This window comes from Carica papaya, chromosome 3 (assembly GCF_054855325.1).
Source record: "Carica papaya isolate Zhongbai chromosome 3, ASM5485532v1, whole genome shotgun sequence".
NCBI lineage: Eukaryota > Viridiplantae > Streptophyta > Magnoliopsida > Brassicales > Caricaceae > Carica > Carica papaya.
In genome coordinates this window covers 26,564,899-26,585,345 of record NC_142311.1, presented here as the reverse complement: position 1 = coordinate 26,585,345, position 20,447 = coordinate 26,564,899, and the positions used below count along the sequence as shown (strand labels likewise).

The following is a 20,447-nucleotide window of genomic DNA, read 5'->3' as shown; positions in this document are numbered from 1 at the left end:
TCATTGTCACTCTTTTTTCTTCAATTCTAGTGTATGGCATGACAAAAAAAAATTTGAATGTAAAAAGTTATAAAAGTTTTAAAAATAAAATTGAACAACAGAAGCCAAAAACCCGAACGAAAAGAAAACTAAAGAGGAAAATGAAAATGAAGAGAAGAAAAGAAAAGAAAAGAAAAGATCAATGGCAAGTAATTCCCAATAGCAAACTTATCACTGGTTGCCAGTAAGAAACCGAATAAGAACTAAATACACGAAGATTAAGAAGCAAGCATTTTTCCCTCTTCAACACTTCCCTCATCTTTTCTAAATCAATTTGGAGAATCTCTTTTCCACGGGATGAAAGGCTTTACCCAACTATAGACTTGTCAAGTAAAATGGCTTCTTTTTCTCTTTTTTTTTTTTAAGGTTAATTGATTGCATTGCTTTTAGTCAGCTTACCTAAAACCAAAGTACAGAGATAGAGGATCTTTGCAAAAATAACTTGGCTCATGATTTCCTTACAGCGTGGAGCTTCTAAACAGGCTCTTGAATTTTGAAAATTTTTAATCCAAAATATGTCTTAAAATTTTCAATTATAATTTACAATTTTTAACCTCTATATCAACTTTACCTTATCAAATTTTGCATGAAAAGATTACTATTTGTTTCACACCTCATGTTTTGTTCAGCTGGCCGAAGATGGCAGATTTCCCAGTGGAGCACAACATGCAACCTCCAATGTCATGACGTGATGTCAAAATAAAAGTTCAAGATTTCTATCACCAATTCTTGTTCAAAATATCCTATCTACCAAAAGCTGGAAATTTTAAAAATTCCAGCATAGACTGCACGGGAAGATCACTCCCTAATTTTGATAAAACAGAAGCTATGCAAGCAATCGCTGTTGCCTAAAACCATGTTAATACATTTTAATTCTTACTTTAACTTGCTCAGCAAACTCATACATATGGCATATTTTTAGTATACAGTGCCACTTAGGAACATGATTAAATAAATATCAGCCTAAAAGAAAAATAAGATTTGGATCAGCAGAACCTCAAAGCCGCTTGTAGTTCCTTCTCATCAGCACAGTTATATCCCAATAAATAAGCTCGTGCTGCCAAAAATATGCACACACATTAAAAAAAATTAAAAAGCAAGCTGAAAAACATGAATGCTAGAGTAGATCAAACATAACATCTACTACCAAAACGGCCAGATCCCATAAATGGTTCTGCTTCATCTGCCATACCACCTTGTTGCTGTTCCTGAAATTTTTAGATGAGCGTAAAAATGTATTAGAAACTAACAAATTTCACAGGCCATCAATCTTCAACAGTTGAGTAGAATAGGGACCAAATTTTTTGTCTATAACATGCATGGATTAAACTTCTATAATTTTCTTTTTTTTAAAAAGAGCAAAATGTCATTTACAACATTCTCTATCCCCTTCCCCTTTATTCCTTAGGGTCGGCAGACTTGTAACCATCACTTATTGGCAAAGGATCAATTTCAAATCCTAAACCCAAAAAGAAAAGAAAAATTACAGTTCTGCGATATATTCATACAGCACAAAAAGAAAAGATATATGAATGGAAACAATTTGATCGAGAAGTAACAGCCAACGACAGGCATTTAATATTGAAAGATGCTTCCAACTAAGCAGTTCCTGCAAAACATTTGTATAAACCAACTATACGCACATAAACATGATGTTTTATTTGACAATGTTCTTTTGGAAGGAGAAAGGGAGATTGACAGTGCATTATTTCTTTGGTCTGTGGGAACACGATCAGATCATATCGGAAATTGACAGGCATCACTTCGGAACAAGATCTTTTACTTGACAATGTTCAGTTCTATTTGAGCAAAGAAAACACACAGATAGGCTCCTTGGGACGACAGCCCAAGAAGATAATTCTTTTGCTGCTCTCAAGGTTATTTCAGGAAATCAAGATGCTTGAAAATAAAAATGTCAGAAAATAAAATATTGTTTCAAGAATATAATTCATGTAAAGAGAACCTTATGGTAAAAATAGCAGATGGATCTCACTCAAGGATAGCTGGAATAGGTCATCTCAAAGGATTAACACCTTAAAAGGAGTACTTTATGTACCTAATTTGAGTTGCAACTTGTTATTAGTAAGTAAATTTACCCAAGATCATAATATGTTGCTAAATTTTTCTCAAACTTATGTAAATTTCACAATTTGGATTTGAGAAAAATTGACAATGCTAAGGAGTACTATAGGCTCTTTCTCTTCAAGGATAATGAATATTTCAGGAGACAACTTCATAATGCGATATGTGTTGAGTCTCAAGACAATCCAACTTAAACAATTTTAGTATAAATATGTTATGCTATTTATTAATTGAGACGCCCAAACTTTATATATCTTTAAAAATTATTTCCTTATTTATTCAGAAATAAAAATCCAAAAAACTTTTGTGAAGTATGTCAATTATCAAAATGTACTTGTACTATATATCCCTCGTTGCCCTACAAAGGCCCTAACTATTTGCTAAGGTACAAAATGATGCCTGAGACTATCTAGAATCAATAATATTATTGGTACTAAATGGTTTATATTCTTTATAGATGATTTTACAAAAATTGCATGGCTATTTCTCATGAAGAAAAGTTGAAAGTTGGTAATATATTTAAAAAACTGAACAAAGTCCAAACTCAATTTTCAAACAAAAATACAAGTGCTGAAGACGGATAATGCAAAAGAATATTTTGAAAAAGAGTTGGATATGTATCTTGAGAAAAATGAAATTGTTCATCAAAATTCATGTGTTACCCCTTAATAAAATTGGATAGCTGAAAAGAAGAATAAACATCTCTTGGACGTTGTTTGGTCCCTCATGTTCACAACTTAGGTTCCAAAAATTTTTTCAGGGCAAATTATTCTATCTGCAACTTAATTTATTAATAGAATATCTTCCAAGATTCTCGAGCTTCAAATACCTTACTAAGTTATATTCTAATCATTTCCATCTATTCTACCTACCAAAGTCTTTGGTTATTCATCCTTTGTTCACATACAAAAACTATCACAAAAGCAAACTAGATCTCAAAATAATAAAATGTATCTTTATTAGGTATTTATCAAACCAAAAGGGATATAAGTATTATTCACCAGTCACCCAGAATTTCTATAATTCCATAAATGTTAAGTTTCATAAAAACTAACTATACTACAAATTGGTATTCAGGGAAAAAAGAATACACAAGAATCCCAATTTTGAGACTCTACCATTGAATATCTTCATCCTTCTCTAAGTAAACCTATTCAGTATTCAGAACACATAAATTTCGATGAGACACTTGGATCTGAACCTACTCACCACATTCAGACCTACACTAAACGAAACAAAAACCAAGAAGAGAAAGAGCCACAACCGCTCAATCAGAGTCATGAATTCAATCCGAATCTAGATGCAACATCATTGAGTACTTTAGGTAACCCAAATTCATATCTCTCCCTTGATAATCTGTATGATGATAGACTTATTGCTCTAAGAAAACCAAAAGAGCATGCATTAATAATCCAATTCACAATTTTCTTTCTACAAAAGTTTGTTATCAAATCACTAGATATTTCTGAGAAATATTTATAAAACATAAATACCAAACTAAATATAAAATTATAATCATGGAGCAAATCCAAGCTTTAAACAAGAATGCGACTTGGGAAATAACAGAATTACCACCTACGAAACACTCGGTTGGTTGTGAAATAGATGTTCACAAACAAATATAATGCTAATGATAACCTCAACAAGTTCAAAACTTGATTAGTAACCAAAAATTTTACCTAATTATGTGAAATCGATTATCAGGAGACATTTGCATCAATGGTAAAACTTAACACAGTGTAAATACTAATATCTGTAGTTGCCAATTTGGATTGACCATTATTTCAACTAGATGCGAAAAATATTTTTCTTATTTGAGAACTAGAGGAAAAAGTCTATATAGATATACAACTTGTCTTTGCAAATCAAGTTATCAACAAAAAGGTATGCCGACTCAAAGAGTCCTTATATGAACTCAAACAATCTCTACGAGCATGGTTCGATAAATTCAGTAAGTCAATCAAGAGATTTGGATATTTCAATGCCAAACAGATCATACTATATTTTTCAAGCATGAGAAAAAATGACAATCCTTATCATATATGTAGATGATATAATTACAAAAAATGACATAGATGAGATACTCATACTTAAAAAAGATCTTACCAAAATAATTAGAGATTAAAAACTTCGAAAATCTCAAATACTTCTTAAAAATGAAAATTGCTAGGTTAAGGAAAGAAATCTCAATTTCTCAATGAAAATTTGGACATTCCAAAAGTGATTGGAGTTCTTAGATACATGCCTAGACACACTAATAAATCCTAACATACTATACTATATATTAGTTCCGTCCTTAGTATGGTAAGTCAATTCATAAATAACACAAACTAGAAACTTATGGAGGCAGTGTTCGAATTTTCAAATATCTAAAAATGACATATGGAGGACTGTTTTTTAAGAAAAACATAAGCCAAGAAATTCAAATATATATTGATGCAGACTGGTTTAGTTTTATAACTAATAGAAAATTCACCTCTGAATACTGTACGTATATGTGGGGAAATTTAATTCCTTAGAGAAGCAAAAAAATAGTTAGTGATATCAAGGAGTAGTCTGATGTTGAGTTTAGAACGTTAACCCATGATATGTGTAAAAGAATGTGGATATAAAGGGTATTGGGTGAATCAAGAATCTTTCTCCAGAGCCTATGAAAGTGTTATGTAACAATCAATTCATAATAAATATTGCAAACAACCCAATCCATCATGATTGAACAAAGCATGTAGAGATTGGTAGGCACTTTATAAGAGAAGACAAAGTCAGGAGCATTATCCTTATGACACATTCAGTCTTGCCATCAAACTGCAGATATCTTGACCAACGTATTACCTAGAAAGACCTTTCGAAGAATTGAGTTTAAAGTTTGATTTGCTCAACATCTTCAAACCAGCTTGAGAGGGAGTGCAGGAATACGACTTATTGTACAAGTCTTTCCTACATAGATTGGTCTCTTCAAGGAAATCTCCCGATAATGCAGAATCATAACCAAATTCTATAACTAGAAGATCTTTTTCTTTTATAGAATTGATTTGCATTCAATTTCTTATTAAACTCTTTCTAATATTCTCCTAAATATATATCCAACTGTTATAATTAAGTATCATGAATAAAGTTCAATAAACGGAAAATGTAATCACAAATTTTCAAGTTCAAATATTTCATGAGAACAAGTAAAGGAGAAATTGATGTCAAAAATAATAAAGGCAAAGTAAAGAGAACTTTTACTCACAGGATCTCCTTCCATGTCAGCTGGTAAGAGTAACCGATCAAAGCAGTGCCCCGATATGGTGCATACCAAAATTTCACTGTTAGGGTCCAAAAGAACTTCTCTGCAATTTTCATCACATACTATGGAAGAATGGAGGAAAAGAAAAGGTTAAACCTCTAATGATATTTGAAAAAAAGAAAAGGAAAAAGAAAAAAGAGAAAGAAAGAGATGGAAATTGGCTTTCACGGACAAAGAGGTTCTGCTTTGTTGCTAAGAGTTTTTCTTACCGTGAACATGTCCAGTCTCTTCACAAACAAATACATCCCCAATCTGGTGGTAGGAACATGTTTCCCCAGAACAAGCATGACCTGTTATGACCTTGTCAGTCAGGCCCCTGCTCTTTTTCCATGTAGACACTTGATCCAGTACTGTCTTGTCAAGAATTACTCGATCATCCTTCACCTGCAGAACATAAACAAGAAAGATGAAAATAGTAATATGTTAGATAGTTTGATGCAGTTGCCTCTTCATGTTTCATTAGAAAAACAGAAAAGAAACTCCTTAGAAAAACAAATAAATAAAAGCAGAAACAAACCATATAAATAAACAACACTTCTTATTCAAGTTATCTTATCAAAGGTACATCAAACCTAAATATCAAGATATATGAAACATCAGAAAAAATCAGAGAAGAGCTCAAAAAATTCACACAGAAAATATCAATATTAGTAACTGAATACAGGCTTAGACCCAGAGCCTAACAACACCATCTAAGCCTAACAACAAGGAAGATATCTTGATATTTAGGTTTATCAAACCTAAATATCAGGATGTATGAAACATTCAGAAAAGGTCAGAGGAAAGCTTAAAAAAATTCAAAATGAAAATATGAACATTGGTAACTGAATACAGGCATGGATAACAGGGGCAAAGAGCACCATCTAAGGATGATATGCAAACCTGCAAGTTGAGTTCTAGTGATTCTTTCTCAAAGAAATCATTTTATTCCAACCTCTTTCCCTTTTCCCCTTGTGGCTGAACCATTAGAATTTCCCTCGAGAGGAAAACCCTCCAGGCCATGGGTTGGAGAAGAAAATGGTGGAACCTGTGAGTTCCCATAGGGTTTGTTGTGAAACTAACCAAGCAACACACACAGTCAAAGTAAAAAGGACAGAAAGAAAAAATCAAAATAATTTTTAATGGTTTAGAGACATGCCTTCTACATGAAGCCAACTCACAAGATTTTTCACTATTGAAGAAGTGTCTCTTAGAACCAGTGCTTTCCAATAAAGAATTCATAAAAGAAACTCAATTTTGCCATAATGCCCCCTATTAAATAAAAACCTTCCTACAAACTCCAGTATTGTACTGACCCCTTGGCTCCAACGAACCCAAAACAACAGCACTGAGACAACCACCAACCCTCCACCTGTTTACCAGTACCTATTTCTGAACAGTAAAGTTCTCTAAATATGAGGCACAACTCAACAGGGTTTTCACTTTGTTTTCCCTTTTGTATTGTTGCCTCTTCTATCTACCAGCTGGCATATATAGAGTGACCTTTTTCTTTCAAAAAAGATAGAGAGAGCCACCAAAAAGAGAAAAGAGAAATTTCTTCGTTCTCGAAAATTCACAAGAGATAAATAAACATTATCTAGTTCTTAAGTGAATTAATCCACTCCAAGTCAAAGAAAAGTTTGTTAGTGTAGACAACATTAGAGTGGAGGCATTTACTCTTATTCCAGGATTGCAGCAAGCAAGCAAAGAGTTTGGAGTGCACTGGAACCAAAGATTGAACCAATTGGCCAAGGTACGGATTCCCAACCAGATTAATTCTAGATCAATATCAGAATAGTTTTGAATAAACCATGTTGATGCACAACCTATAAGCATTAGAACTGCCAATTTGTTTTAATTTGCATTGTATAAATTTTTAAATTTCTACATGATTGCAAGGACATGCTTATGCCAACAGTGTCAATAAATGCCTTGTACAGATCCAATCCTGATTCCTACCCCCATCAAATTATCCATTTCTGCATAAGGCTCAGGCATCTGGTTTTTTAACTACTTTTAATAAGGCTGTTCAAGCTAATATGGCTATAGATTGTCCTTTTATGAAGTGGGAAGTTCTGGTGGACGATCATCAGGGCTAGAGATGTTCCTCAAGAGCATACGGCTCTAATTTGTGGAAATATATTGGGAAAGACTACCCAGAAATAGTTAATGTTACTCAATTTTAAATTGACAATGAGTAAAAACTGAGTTTTGGAGGATGCCTAGTGTGGTTATTCTCCTTTCAAAGACTCGTATCAAGACGGCCTAAATAGATTAGAAATATATAAAATTCTCATACTAATTAGAAGTCTATTATTATACTTTTAGTAACTTATGGATTTTATTTTTATTAGTATTAGTTTCGTATTTTATTAAAAAGTAGTATTTCCAACCTTGCTAATTCTAGTATATCCTAGTCTATTCTTATTTAATGAAGCATGGAAAATATTGTGCGACGACACTTCCTCTCCTTCTTCATCCTTTATTCTTCTTAAATCAGGACAAGTTCCTGACAATCCCTTACTTCATACAGCTGTCTCTGACACCAACCTCCAATCTAAAACTCCCATCTACATTTAGGTCACTGGTTTAAGCTCACCACTGCCTAGTAACTGGAAGCACACACATGAGCCACAAGCAAGCCCAAACATGAGTAGAACCACTTTGCCATGTTGATTTGTGATCTAACCCTTAACATCATCCTCGAGAAACCAATTCTTTGAGATGTTCCAAGTTCATATTTTTGATCCTTAAATAATTCAAAACTTACAATTCAAGTTTTCTCCATTCAGGAAATAATGTGAAAAAATTTTGATTAAGGTTTCTAAATAGGTTGGGAAATGTTTTCTTTTCAAATATAGTATTTATCATAATGTTTAAGAGTCTGTTGATATGATTTTAACGGAATCAAGATTTTATTTACGGTTTAAATTATGTTAAGTTTCTTACTAGGGTTTCAAGATCTGATTACATTAAGATTAAAGACTTAAAAAATACTTTGTTTCTTTCATGTGGAGTAGATAGATATCAAGAGAACTTCAGCAATATACTTGGTTAGTTTGATTGTGCAATGCAACCAAATCTAACTTTTTGTGTTATGTTTATGGTCCTAGGATGTTTAAGGACCCTTAAGTGTGAGGGCTAGTTAATTTTTCAGCTATTTTTCTATCCACCGAACTCTAATTTCCAATTTTTAGGTGTGATATATAGGTTTGACTCATAATCCCCATGTATGCATATCATGTAATCTGTCCTATATCATGGTTTAGAAGACGCAAACTAAGTTAGGAAATCCGTTATTTAAATACATAAACCAAAACATAGACACCATCTTAGAAAATAGAACCATGGAAAATATATAACATGAGGGTATTGACACTATGAAGGATCATCTTCCACCTCAAACTCCTTGGAAAAGGAAATAATGTTACCTGTGAAGGAAGGGGTGCTTGGCTTCTCTTTGCCGCTTGCATTTGAATGTAGTACTCTTTAAATTCAGCTGGGCAGTTTCTAACAAGTTCAACCATATCTTCTTCATCACGCTGCAAAATGAGAAAATTCATGGCTTAAAAGGTATTTTAATTTTCAACTAGGTTCAAAGAAAAAGGACGGAACTATCTTTACATGTTGCAAACCTACTACTAAGCTATTGGAAGTAAAAACCAAGTGCCCAAAAGAAGCACTTGAAACATCTTAGCCTGAAATTTGGTGCTTCATGAATAACGTAGAACAATAAACCATTTTCCAAAGTTCATCTCTTGTTTTTAGAAAGAGACAAATTTCCAATAAGTTTCAGCCATTTCCATTTGGTCAAAGTTTAGTGCCTTATAAGCTCACTTTGCAACTTCCTCAGGAAGGCATTAGAGTTTAAAGTACTGGCATTTAGAGATTAACATGAAATTGAATAAATAATAGCACAACCACATCACAGATTTTATGGTGTTTCATCCACAAGCTTATTTTCGTATTTAAGACTATGTTATATTGGAAGCTATTTTAGCATGTATTTCCAAGTAACCATCAGCTTTTATGAAATTCTAAAAGGCTGAAATGTAGTTGTCCTTGTAGAATTTTTTCCATAAAAAAACTAATATCTGAATAAGCAAACTGCAGATGCTAAAAATCTACACTTATCAGCTGTTGGAAGGAAAGGTACCTGAATGTAAAGCTTCTTCCAAGCGAATTCACGTAGCTTGTTAGTAGGGGGCAGCAGGCCCCATCTCATACAGTACCTGGTGAAACCAAAACCAAAAGCATCACTGTTAATGTTAACTGCATTCCTTGAGCAGTAAACTCAAAACCAACCCACAATGTTATGTGCACTATGCAATCCCATTATTATTCAAAAGAAAAAAAAAAGAATAAAGTGAAGCTGTTATCCCCGATTATTCATTGAGAAATAAGGAGGCACCAGGGATGGGTCCCACAAGAAGGAAAAAACAGCTTTTCTCTTCTTTTGCATTGAATATATTCTTCTTTGAGTTACATTAGGGAAAAGAATTAATTGGTTAGGAGTGTGAATTGTTTTGTTAATGTCTTTTGCTACGAAAAACACTTTGGATTTTTTGTTAACAAATATTTGACTCAAAATTCAAGAGCATAGATAAAACAAGGAGCTACCGCAGTAGCCTGACCATAAATATGTGGAAATTTTGAAGGATTACTGTACATGTACCAAGAATATTGAAACCAGGACAGCAATATATACATATAGATAGAGAGATTGCACGACATTGAAAGATAAAATGAGGATCTTAATGGAGCAGCTTGAAATCCTCTCCAAATGAGGTTTCAGGCACCAAAAGACAGCGCTGTGGTTATCTAAAAACATTTCTTAATTCCTCAATACAGCAGCAAGAAACAGAAAAACATAGCTAAATCAGTGGAAGGAAAAAAGTGTGTTCCTAAATACACAATACTTAACTTTCCTGTTTTGATAGTAACACAAATTTGTTAGTGGCTTAGTTTATATGAGAATATTTCCTGGCACCGAGAGAAATCTCAAAGATGGAAAGTAGACCTAGCTTTGCTCCATCTTGAGGCAGAAGCTCAGAATTACAACTTGAGGTTCAGTCCTCCCATGTAAGCTAGGTGAACAGTCTAAACTGCCACAAACTAACAACACCTAATGTGAAAGAGAATTCGAGTAGTTGGCAGCCCATGTAAGCTCCTTGAATTCAGAATAGGAGGTTCAAATATTTATCACTGGCTTAAACAGGTAGAAAGAAGTGGAGATTGAGCTTCAACACACTTCGAATCTCAGTATCGTCATGAGCTTGCCAAGACTTTATCACGCAAAGAAGAATTATAGAATCACTACTCTTATTATTTTTTTTATGAAATAAAATAATATATATTCACAGGCACCAAGAAGATGAAAAATGTGTATAAAAAATATTTACATGATTTTAACAAAAAATCAATCAAGTCCTTAAGATCCTTATAAGAATAAAGAAGATGACTCTTAATTAAAAAACCTAAGGTCTTGAACCATTTGTCCTTAAGCCTATCAAAATTAGTTTTAATACCATCCAAAGCTCTCCTATTCTATTTCTTTCCAAGCCACCCAAAACGCAGCCAAAGGAAGAACGCTTGCAGAGTTCTTAACTCTACTGATCCCTTTTCATGCCGAATCTCATCCCTCACACTACCAACCATCACTCAATTAATATCTGTTGAAGAAAGTTATTTCATGTCAATTAAGTTAAACAGTATAATGGTTAGGTAAACTCTGTCATAATTGTTTATTTCCTTTTTTATTATAGAAAAAATTTATATATAGAGCTGTGATATTTAATGAAATACATATTCAACCACTCTTTACATCGTACCAAAGTTCTAGGGAAAAAAAGAAAAACCTAGACCTCCTTAATAAATTTTAACCGGCCTTCATTGACGAATTAATACATCTCTACGGACAGCCTTCATTGTTGGCCACCCAAACCCAGCTGTCGACCACCACAGACCAACCACCAACACCAAGATCGACCTTCATTACCGGCTCCAGAACTATCTAACTGTGCCTCCAGTCACATACAACTTTGTCCAGTTGCACGTGCAGCTTCTGTTTGTGCGCAACCAGCATGCAGCTTCCAGTTGCTAATTCAGCCACAAGTCCCTTCATGGCCGGCCCTAGCCTCCAACTTGCATTGTTAGAGGCAGCTAGAAGGAGCTGCTGACCCTCCTCTGCCATGCAAAGAACAGCCGCATGCATAGCCATCCGCTGCTCCCTTGAACCATGCACCTCCGCCTTTCCATCCATCTCTGTCCCGCACACTTAGCCAGCCTCTGCCCAGCTATTCGCACGCCTTACCCATTTCATACAGCCAATAACACTCTTCCTATAATTTTTATATTTGGCATTAATTTTCCTACAACTCATAAAGAATGTTGGAGGTAACATCGCAAAATATTGAAAAAAAATCCCATGAGAAATTCCATACGGAATAACAGCTAATTTCAGCCAATCTAGGCTGTGTATCATTTCATAGGCACTAGAGAAGGACCAGACATGAGAAGTGTTGTCTATCAAAAGGAAAAATATGCGGGATGCAAATGGATATTTACAATCAAATACAAGGCAGATGAGACAATCGAGAGGTATAAACCAAGTCTCATGGCAAAGGGTTATACACAGATTTATGGGATAGATTACCAGGAAACATTTGCACTAGTAATCAAGATGAACATAGTGTGGATCTTGTTGTCCTTAACTGCTCATTTTGATTGACAACTACCACAATTTAATGTGAAAAATATCTTCTTGTATAAAGACTTGGAAAAAAAATCTGCATGAAGATTCAACCAGATTTTGCCAAAGAAACAGCAGTAAAGTGTATAAGTTGAACTATGAACTCAGACAATTGCAAAAACATGGTTTGACAGATTCTCAAGGGTAATGATAAGTCTGGGATATAAGCAGACTCAGGAAAGCTGCACTCTATTTGTCAAACACTCAGAGACATGGGAAGTTACAACTCTCTTATCATATGTTGATAACATTTTTGTAACAGGTGATAATAAAAAAAAAATGATGTTAAAACAATGTCTAACAAGAGAATTCAAAATCAAAGAGTTACATAAATTGAAGTATTTTCTTAAAATTGAAGTCATCCGCTCAAAATTTTAAATTTTCATTTCTCAGCAAAATACATTCATGATCTATTTAAAAGTACCAGCAAACTAGCATATAGAGTGGCTGGTACCCCCTATTGACCCCAATCATAAATTAGAAGTGGTCAAAGAAAACACACTAATAGATAAGGAGATGCACCAAAGATGGAAAATTGATATACATATCCCACATAAGACCAAACATCATCTGCGGGAAAAGAATTATAAGTAAGTTTATGCACAACCCCTAAAGAAACACACTCACATGCAGTTTACAAAATACTGCATTATCTAAAGGAGTCACTTGAGAAAAGAATCTTTTCTAGGAAGAATAGAAGCAACGATAGATGGAAAACTATAACAGGTTATTGTACCTTTTCTTGCGGATAGTCTAGTTACCTAGAGAAGTAAGAAGAAAAATATAGTTGTTGTGTCACATGCAGAATCAGAATTTCGAGCAATGACCCAAGGAGTAATTGAGCTACTATGGATAAAAAGAATTTAGAATATCTAAAAATCAAGTGGAAAAGTCCTATGTGCCTATACTGTGACTACAAGTTAGTCATAAGCATTACATACAATCTGGTACAACATGACCGAACCTATTATATCGAAGTTGACGGACACTTTATCAAAGAGAAACTTGATAGTGACCTAACATGTACTTCATATATGTCTACCAATTTACAACTAGCAGATGCATTAACTAAAGGTCTAAGCAATCTAGCATTCCAGAATATCATTGGCAAAGTAGAAACAGACAATATCTATTTTTTACTTTAAAATGGAGTGTTAAAGAAAGTATATTTATGTAAATTAGGTTAAAGGACATAAGGATAAAATACACCTTATATACTTAATTATTTATTTCTTTTTCTATTCTAAAAAGCCAATATATAGGGTTGTGATACTCAATGAATACACATTTAACCATTCTTCACAACATTAAGGAGATTGTGATGATGAGTCCATAATCTATAAACAAGCGAACACCACAAAAGGATATGGTTGCATGATTCTGCATCCCTCTTACATAATAGACAACCATTAACTAGAATTCTGCCCCTTATCAACTTGTTCAAAGTTACATGCACTCTCTAGCAGCCCCTTAGGCAAAAAAAAAGCCACTCTAAAGTTTTAAGTTTCCAAATCTGCTTAGAAGGGAAATTGGTGCAAATCTCCTCTCTCTTGGCCAAGTGATAGTAGAAGGATTTAACTGAGACAATTTGCCTAGCATTGAGCGTCCAAATGAGGTAATCCTTGGCCTCATCATAATGCATCTGTAGGCAAGAAAAAGAGCCTCATACTCATTGATCTCCTAATCATTAACATTTCTTATAACCTCCACAAACCACGCTCTAGTACCTGGCAGAACATGAAAGAACTCTTGGACCATGACCTCTTTGTGACGGGTGATAGCATTATTTGGGGATATTGGATTTTTAGCACCCTGCTATCCAACCACTCATCATGCCACAAACTCACCATCTCACCACATCCCACCCTCCACTTAATACAATTCTAGAACTCCTCTCTCATTATACAAATTTCCTTCCACATCCTTATACCACGAGGCCGATTAGGGAACCTTGTGAACCATCCTTTTCCCTACATGCCAAACATGGTACTTATCAATCTCTTGCTCCTTCATAGACCTCCATAACCATTTCCCTGACGCCTTGTTAACATCGACCAACGACTTTGACCCAAGGCCACCATGTTGGATCGGATCTTTAATCACATCCGAGACCATGAGAAGATATTTTCTTCTCTTTAGAGTCACCTATAAGAATCTACATTACACAGTTTCCATTCTTTTTGGCCACACTCACAGACATTGCATCAATGACATATGATAAATAAGAATATTGTCGATGGTGCTTATAATAAGAGTAAGTCAACCATCTATATATAGTAAATTTCTCGTCCACCCAGACAACTGGCTCTCAAACCTTGCAACCACGATATCCCGAATCAAAACATCCACATACTTTGACTCCAGAGGCACACCCATGTATTTTCAGAGGGAGTTAGCATGTCTACAGTGTAGAACTAGCCATACTACTAGTTTCTCTGTCAGCATTCATTATCACCAGTTTGGACTCTGCTAAGTTAATATTGAGACTGGAGACTGCCTAAAAACTCAGAAGAACACACCTAATATTACGTAAAGTCTAGCATTTGGTTCACCAAATAGCAATGTGCCATCAAGAAAAAAATAAATAAGTCAGTTTTTACACACCCGCATCATCACCCATTTTCAATCCCTTAAACGTCTCAAGATATCTGGTTCTTTTTTAGCATTTTGTTTAGAGCCTCCATAACAATGATGAAAAGTAATAAAAATAATGGGTCACCTTTTATGAGATCTCTAGTAGCTTTAGGAAAGATGAAGGGCCTCCATTTACTATAATAGCAACATAAGCGGAAGAGATGCAAATCATGATCAACTTGCACAATTTGTCCCGAAACCTATTCTATTCGGCATAAAGCCTAAAAAACTGCATTTCACATGGTTATATGCGTTGTCTATGTCAATCTTACACAGGACTCCATTCTTATTCCTAAACTTCAACTCATCCACTACCTTATTAACAATTAAGGCCGCATTCAAAATCCGTCTCCCACTCGCAAAGGCATGTTCACACTCCCCCATCACTTCCTACAACCTTAGCCATTTTTCCTACGAGCACTTTAGCAATAAGTTTATAGACACAGACTACTAAACTGATGGGTCAATAACCCTTGATTTACATTCACTCTTATTATTATTGTAAACATTAATGTTTACTTTAGATTTATTTTCTTTAAAGGTTAGCAATTCAATAATATGTTGATTACACTGCTAATCTAGTTACGACTAATATTTTAAATTAATTGTGATTACACTGCTAATCTAGTTACGACTAATATTTTAAATTAATTGTGATTTGCTTTCCTATTTAAATAAGTATTACATTAGTTTACTACATGATGTCCTTTTAAGTAATCCTCTTTTTTTATGACAAATATTTAGAACACTAAGCATGTAAACCTACGGGCCACGAACCTTCAACATTTAATAAATTTTATATTACTCTTCAATAAATATTTCCACGACCTATTTCTAGAAAAGAAAAACACAACCAGCTTTGCCCGGTGCTGTCAGCCACCACCAACAGCTCCAAACACCATTGCAAGGTGGGTTGCACTGTCACCGTCATAAGGCTCAAATGACACAATCAATCACACTCACCTCTTCAACTTTGGAATTTATACTCTCTTTAGTATATGGGCACCTTAATAACTGTGTGCCACCAAGATAACAAATAAAAAGAAAGATACTTATACATGTGTTATTCAAAAATTTCTCTCCAAATTTGATCTAATATTCATTCTAAGTGTAAACTCAACCAATTTTAAAGAAGCTGTTGCTAGCTCATCCACATGTGGAAAAAATAATAGACGAACAAATAGAGTAATCGCGCTAGCAACATGTCCAGGAACAAGAGAAATGAGTTGATAAGATGGATTCCAGCAATGATCGAGCTCATAATGAAGATAATTCTAATATTGAATTCTCTGTTTGGAGCGAGAGAAAATCGAAAGAGTAAGGAAAAAACACAAAAGAGACTCACAAGCGACGCCATAAGGACTCATCAGATGCTGCATAATTGAGGAATCTGCAGACCAGCGAGCATGACACCAGATCCTGGGAATTCATAGGAAGCCGACAAATTTAATGGAGAAATAAAATGAAAATTGAAACTTTAATAACCATAAACAGAATTTTCTTTGTTGCAAAAATTGATAGTAAAAAACCAAAACGAAAATCAGTAAATTTATTAAGGCAATAAATTAAAAAATATGGCGAAGAAACCTCGGAGGAGAGAAATTTGAGGATGTGAGGGAAAAGTTCCGGAGGAATCTTGCTGAAAATCCCACTCTCAATCCTCCTCGAAGGGCCTCTGTTATTATTGTTGTTGTTTTTGTTGTTAATAATTTCTTTATTTCCTTTATCTTTCAAGTTCTGTCCTTCTAAACACAAGCGCTTGGTCTTTGGTTCCTCCTCGCCAGGCTCCTCCTTATCGGAGTCTTGAGAGAGCACCTCCGACTCCAGGAATTGAGCCAGGCTCTCGTCTTCTTCGTCGGATATGGACATTGCTCCTCACCGACCAACCTTATCGTCCAATTACTCCCACTTCTGATATCAGATCGGACCGCCAATTGCTACTTCGATGCTGCAACTTCTGTAACTTGTGAGGGACGGATTTGATGGATAAGCAGTTATAGCATCATCGCCAATATCTGGATTCGTTTGATTGGACCCCCGTGTCGCTTTTCGGTCCGACCGACCGGTTAGCTCAGCGGCTTTGTCCGCTTCGGTAAACTTGCTATTTGTAATTTTTAGGAAAATTAGGCTATACTCCAAAATGAGGTGCTAATTTTTTTAGAAATTACTAAAAGACCTTTGCTAAATTCAAGTTTTAATTGTTGGAGGTGAATATGTCAAACGAACTCAAAAATTTTCGATTCGGTGACATATGATTGAAGATCTAACTAATATTTGTTCAGTTCTGATAAATTAGTTGGCCTAAGTATTATGATCCATGTATTATTATATTTGAATATTAAATTAGTACTTTTATTATTTTTTACTCTTTTAATTTTTGTACTTTTAAAAAACATTTATATTCACGTATATATATTAATACACACTAACATGTTGAATTTTTTTATTAATAACTAAATTTAATGTGGATTTTGGCTAACTGGCTGTCAATTTATTGAGTCCGTTTAAAAGTGATCAATTACAATTAAACAGTAATAAACGTTAATGTATTGATATTAAGTATAGTTTTATAATATTTTGATATATTATATTTGTAATTTTTTATTTTATAATTGATAAAATAGAAAATGACAAAAGTCGACAATATAAAAAGTAGTTATGTTCCTCAAATTACACGTATGTTTTGTTTATTTCCTATTATTCTATCAGCCGTAAAAATTACTTTTTTACAACCACGTATTGATTTAGAAGTTCTACAGTAGGACGTGAAGATTTTTGTCGTTATGGATTCAATTACGCTTCCATGTTTATTTTCTTTAATTCAATACGAGTGTGCTAACCGTTTTCATATCTAATTTGAATTGATTTCCATCGAGTGGTATAAGAACCACCTCATGTTGAATTTTTGAGATTGTAAAGTATTTTTTCGAATTCAGATATATATATATATATATATATTTTTGAATGAAAATCAAAATTATGAATTTTCCATATATGGTTTCAAATTTAAACAATTTTTTTTTTATTTTTTGCAGAGGCCGAACAGCCTGTTAGTTGCAGTTTTATAGATGCGACTCGACAGTGCAGCGGAACCTCACATTTGCACAGTTGAACAAACCACGATCTTCTGGTCGCAGCGACAGTAAGAAAGCAGCGACCTTTAGCCGCTGCACGAAGAAGAAAGCAATGATGCAGCCATCAATAAGACCAGCACGATCCTACAACCGCATTGGCTAAATGACCATAGCCATCTAGCCGCGGCATCACACACGTAGGATGTGAAGATTTTTTTCGTTATGAGTTCAATTACGTTTTCATGTTTTTTTTTTTGATTCAGTACGAGTTTCGTAACTATTTTCAAATCTAATTTGAATTAATTTCCATCAAGTGGTATAAGAACCACCTCGTGTTGAATTTTTGAGATTGCAATGTGTTTTTTCGAATTCGGATATATATAGTTTTTTTGTGATTTTTGAATGAATTTTAAATCAAAATTATGAATTTTTCATATTTGGTTTTAAATTTAAACAAATTTCTAGATCTTGTTCTTTATGGAGGTCGAACGACTTGCCAATTGCAACTTCACAGCTGTGATCCAGCAGTGCAATGCAACCTAACGTTTGCGTAGTTGAACGAGCCACAACCTTCTCGTTGCAGCGACAATAGGAAAGCAGCGACCTTTGACTGTTGCACAAAGAAGAAAGCAACAATGCAGTCATCGACAAGACCAGCACGATCTTGCGACCGCATCGGTGAAACGACCATAGCTGTCTAACCGTAGCATCACACACGGTACTGGGCGGGGAAGGCTGGTGGGTGGCAACCGAAAGGTCGCCCCTACGTGAGGAAGAAGAAGAGAAAAAAATTAGGATTTTCTTTTTAATTAGGCTTGGGCTCTTTTTTGGGCTGTGGGCAACAAATAAAGAAGAAAGAAATGAGGGGAGGGGAGGCCAACGTGCCTGTGAGCCCAAAGTCCAAACGGGTTCAGGTTAGACCCGACCTAATCCAAACCCAACCCACTCAAAGTTTGACCTTGATCGATGAATGGTCAAATGTTGACTTTTATCTGTCAACGGTCAAAGGTTGACTTTGACCAGTTCACAATCAATGTTGATTTTGATATTTTCAGAATAAATTTTTAAAATAATTTTGAGGATAATTTTGGTTATTTTTATGGATATTTTTCTTCCTTGTATAGATTAAATTTAGTTTAGTTTTGAATTTAAATATTAGTATATGAGTATATATTTTAAAATGAATCGATTTAGATAACATGTTGCCAAAGTGACATCTTTTGAATTAAGTTGATTTATTTTAAAATGTAAACAGTATTATGGATGTAATTTATATGAATGTTAATCGGTTCAAAAGAATGTTAATGTTTAACATAATTGCATTATAATATGAGGTAATAAATACGTGACAGCTATTTAGTTTTGCGTACGAATTATAAATCGGCTCAAATGAAAATTTATTGTTTGGTGCGTATTTTTACTGTCAGTATTTAATTACAATTACAATATATCACTTACAAATTAATATTTTGTCTAAAGATAAAGTGTTAATGGAGCGTCCAATATCTTGAGATGAGATTTATTTTTATTTAAATTCATTATTATTATTTATAGTTTAAGATTTTATGTGAGTATTGATTGACTAAATGTTGTCTATTCTCTATTCAGCTTCCTTTTTTGCTGGAAATATCATCGTGAATGTTAATTCCATCACAATATTCAAACTTCAAGACATGGAAAAACAATGTTCGCTTTATTCTTGGAGTTATGGATCTGGATTAGGCTTTACGGGTCGATCAACCCACTTCACTTACTCCTGACAGTACCCTTGATGATAAGAGAGAGTTTGAAAGATGATATCGATCAAATCGTATGAGTTTATTAGTAATGCAATAGTCCATTCTAGAAGTTTTTAAGATCATTATATCCGATTAGATCACGATAGTTACAGATCACTACAATTAGAGATTTCATGAGTCAATCGAGCAATATTTTGCTAAGAATGATAAGACCGAAGTTTGTACAATTTTGGCAAACCTTGTTTCCATGAGATATAGAGGGAAAAGAAATATAAGGGAGTATATAATGAAAATGTCTCATATACATGTTAAGCTCAAGGCACTCAGACTGAACTTATCAGAAGAATTACTAGTGTACTTTATTTTGATCTCTCTTCCACCACAGTTTAATCATTTTAAGGTGAGCTACAACTATCAAAAAGAATCTTGGACTCTCAATGAGTTCATCTCATATTGTGTTTAGGAGGAGAAAAGGCTAAAGTATGAGATGATAGAGAGTGTTCATCTAGCTACGATCTTAAAGGATAAGAAAAATAAGAAAAAGCAAACTGATAAAAGTGTTACAGTACAAGTGCAATAGAAGAAACAACAAAAGACACAAAATGACAGTGTCTGTTTATTCTGTGAAGTTCCAAGTCATCAGAAAAATTAATGCACCAACTATTATGCGTGATGCGCAAAAAAAGATATGCTTTTTAATTTTATTTATTATGAGGTTAATTTATCATATATACCTAGACACATGTGATTGATAGATATTGGTGTCACTACTCACATCAGTGTGTCCATGGAGTGTTACCTCCGTTGCCATAAGCCTAATGATTATGCCAGATTCAGTTATGTTAGTGATGACAAACCAG

General features: G+C 34.2%; 1 protein-coding gene across 1 annotated transcript; it reads right to left on the bottom strand.

Annotated features, from left to right (window-relative positions):
- Nucleotides 1–883: 883 nt before the first annotated feature.
- LOC110806351 (F-box family protein) lies at nt 884–16,875 on the bottom strand. Its single transcript, XM_088216368.1, has 8 exons — nt 16,362–16,875; nt 16,120–16,193; nt 9,546–9,621; nt 8,821–8,931; nt 5,620–5,794; nt 5,354–5,472; nt 1,187–1,247; nt 884–1,096 (listed from the first exon to the last, which is right to left on the bottom strand). The coding sequence occupies exons 1-8, from the start codon at nt 16,641–16,643 to the stop codon at nt 1,026–1,028; spliced, it is 969 nt and encodes a 322-aa protein (XP_088072494.1). The 5' UTR covers nt 16,644–16,875; the 3' UTR covers nt 884–1,025.
- Between the last annotated feature and the right edge of the window lie 3,572 nt (nt 16,876–20,447).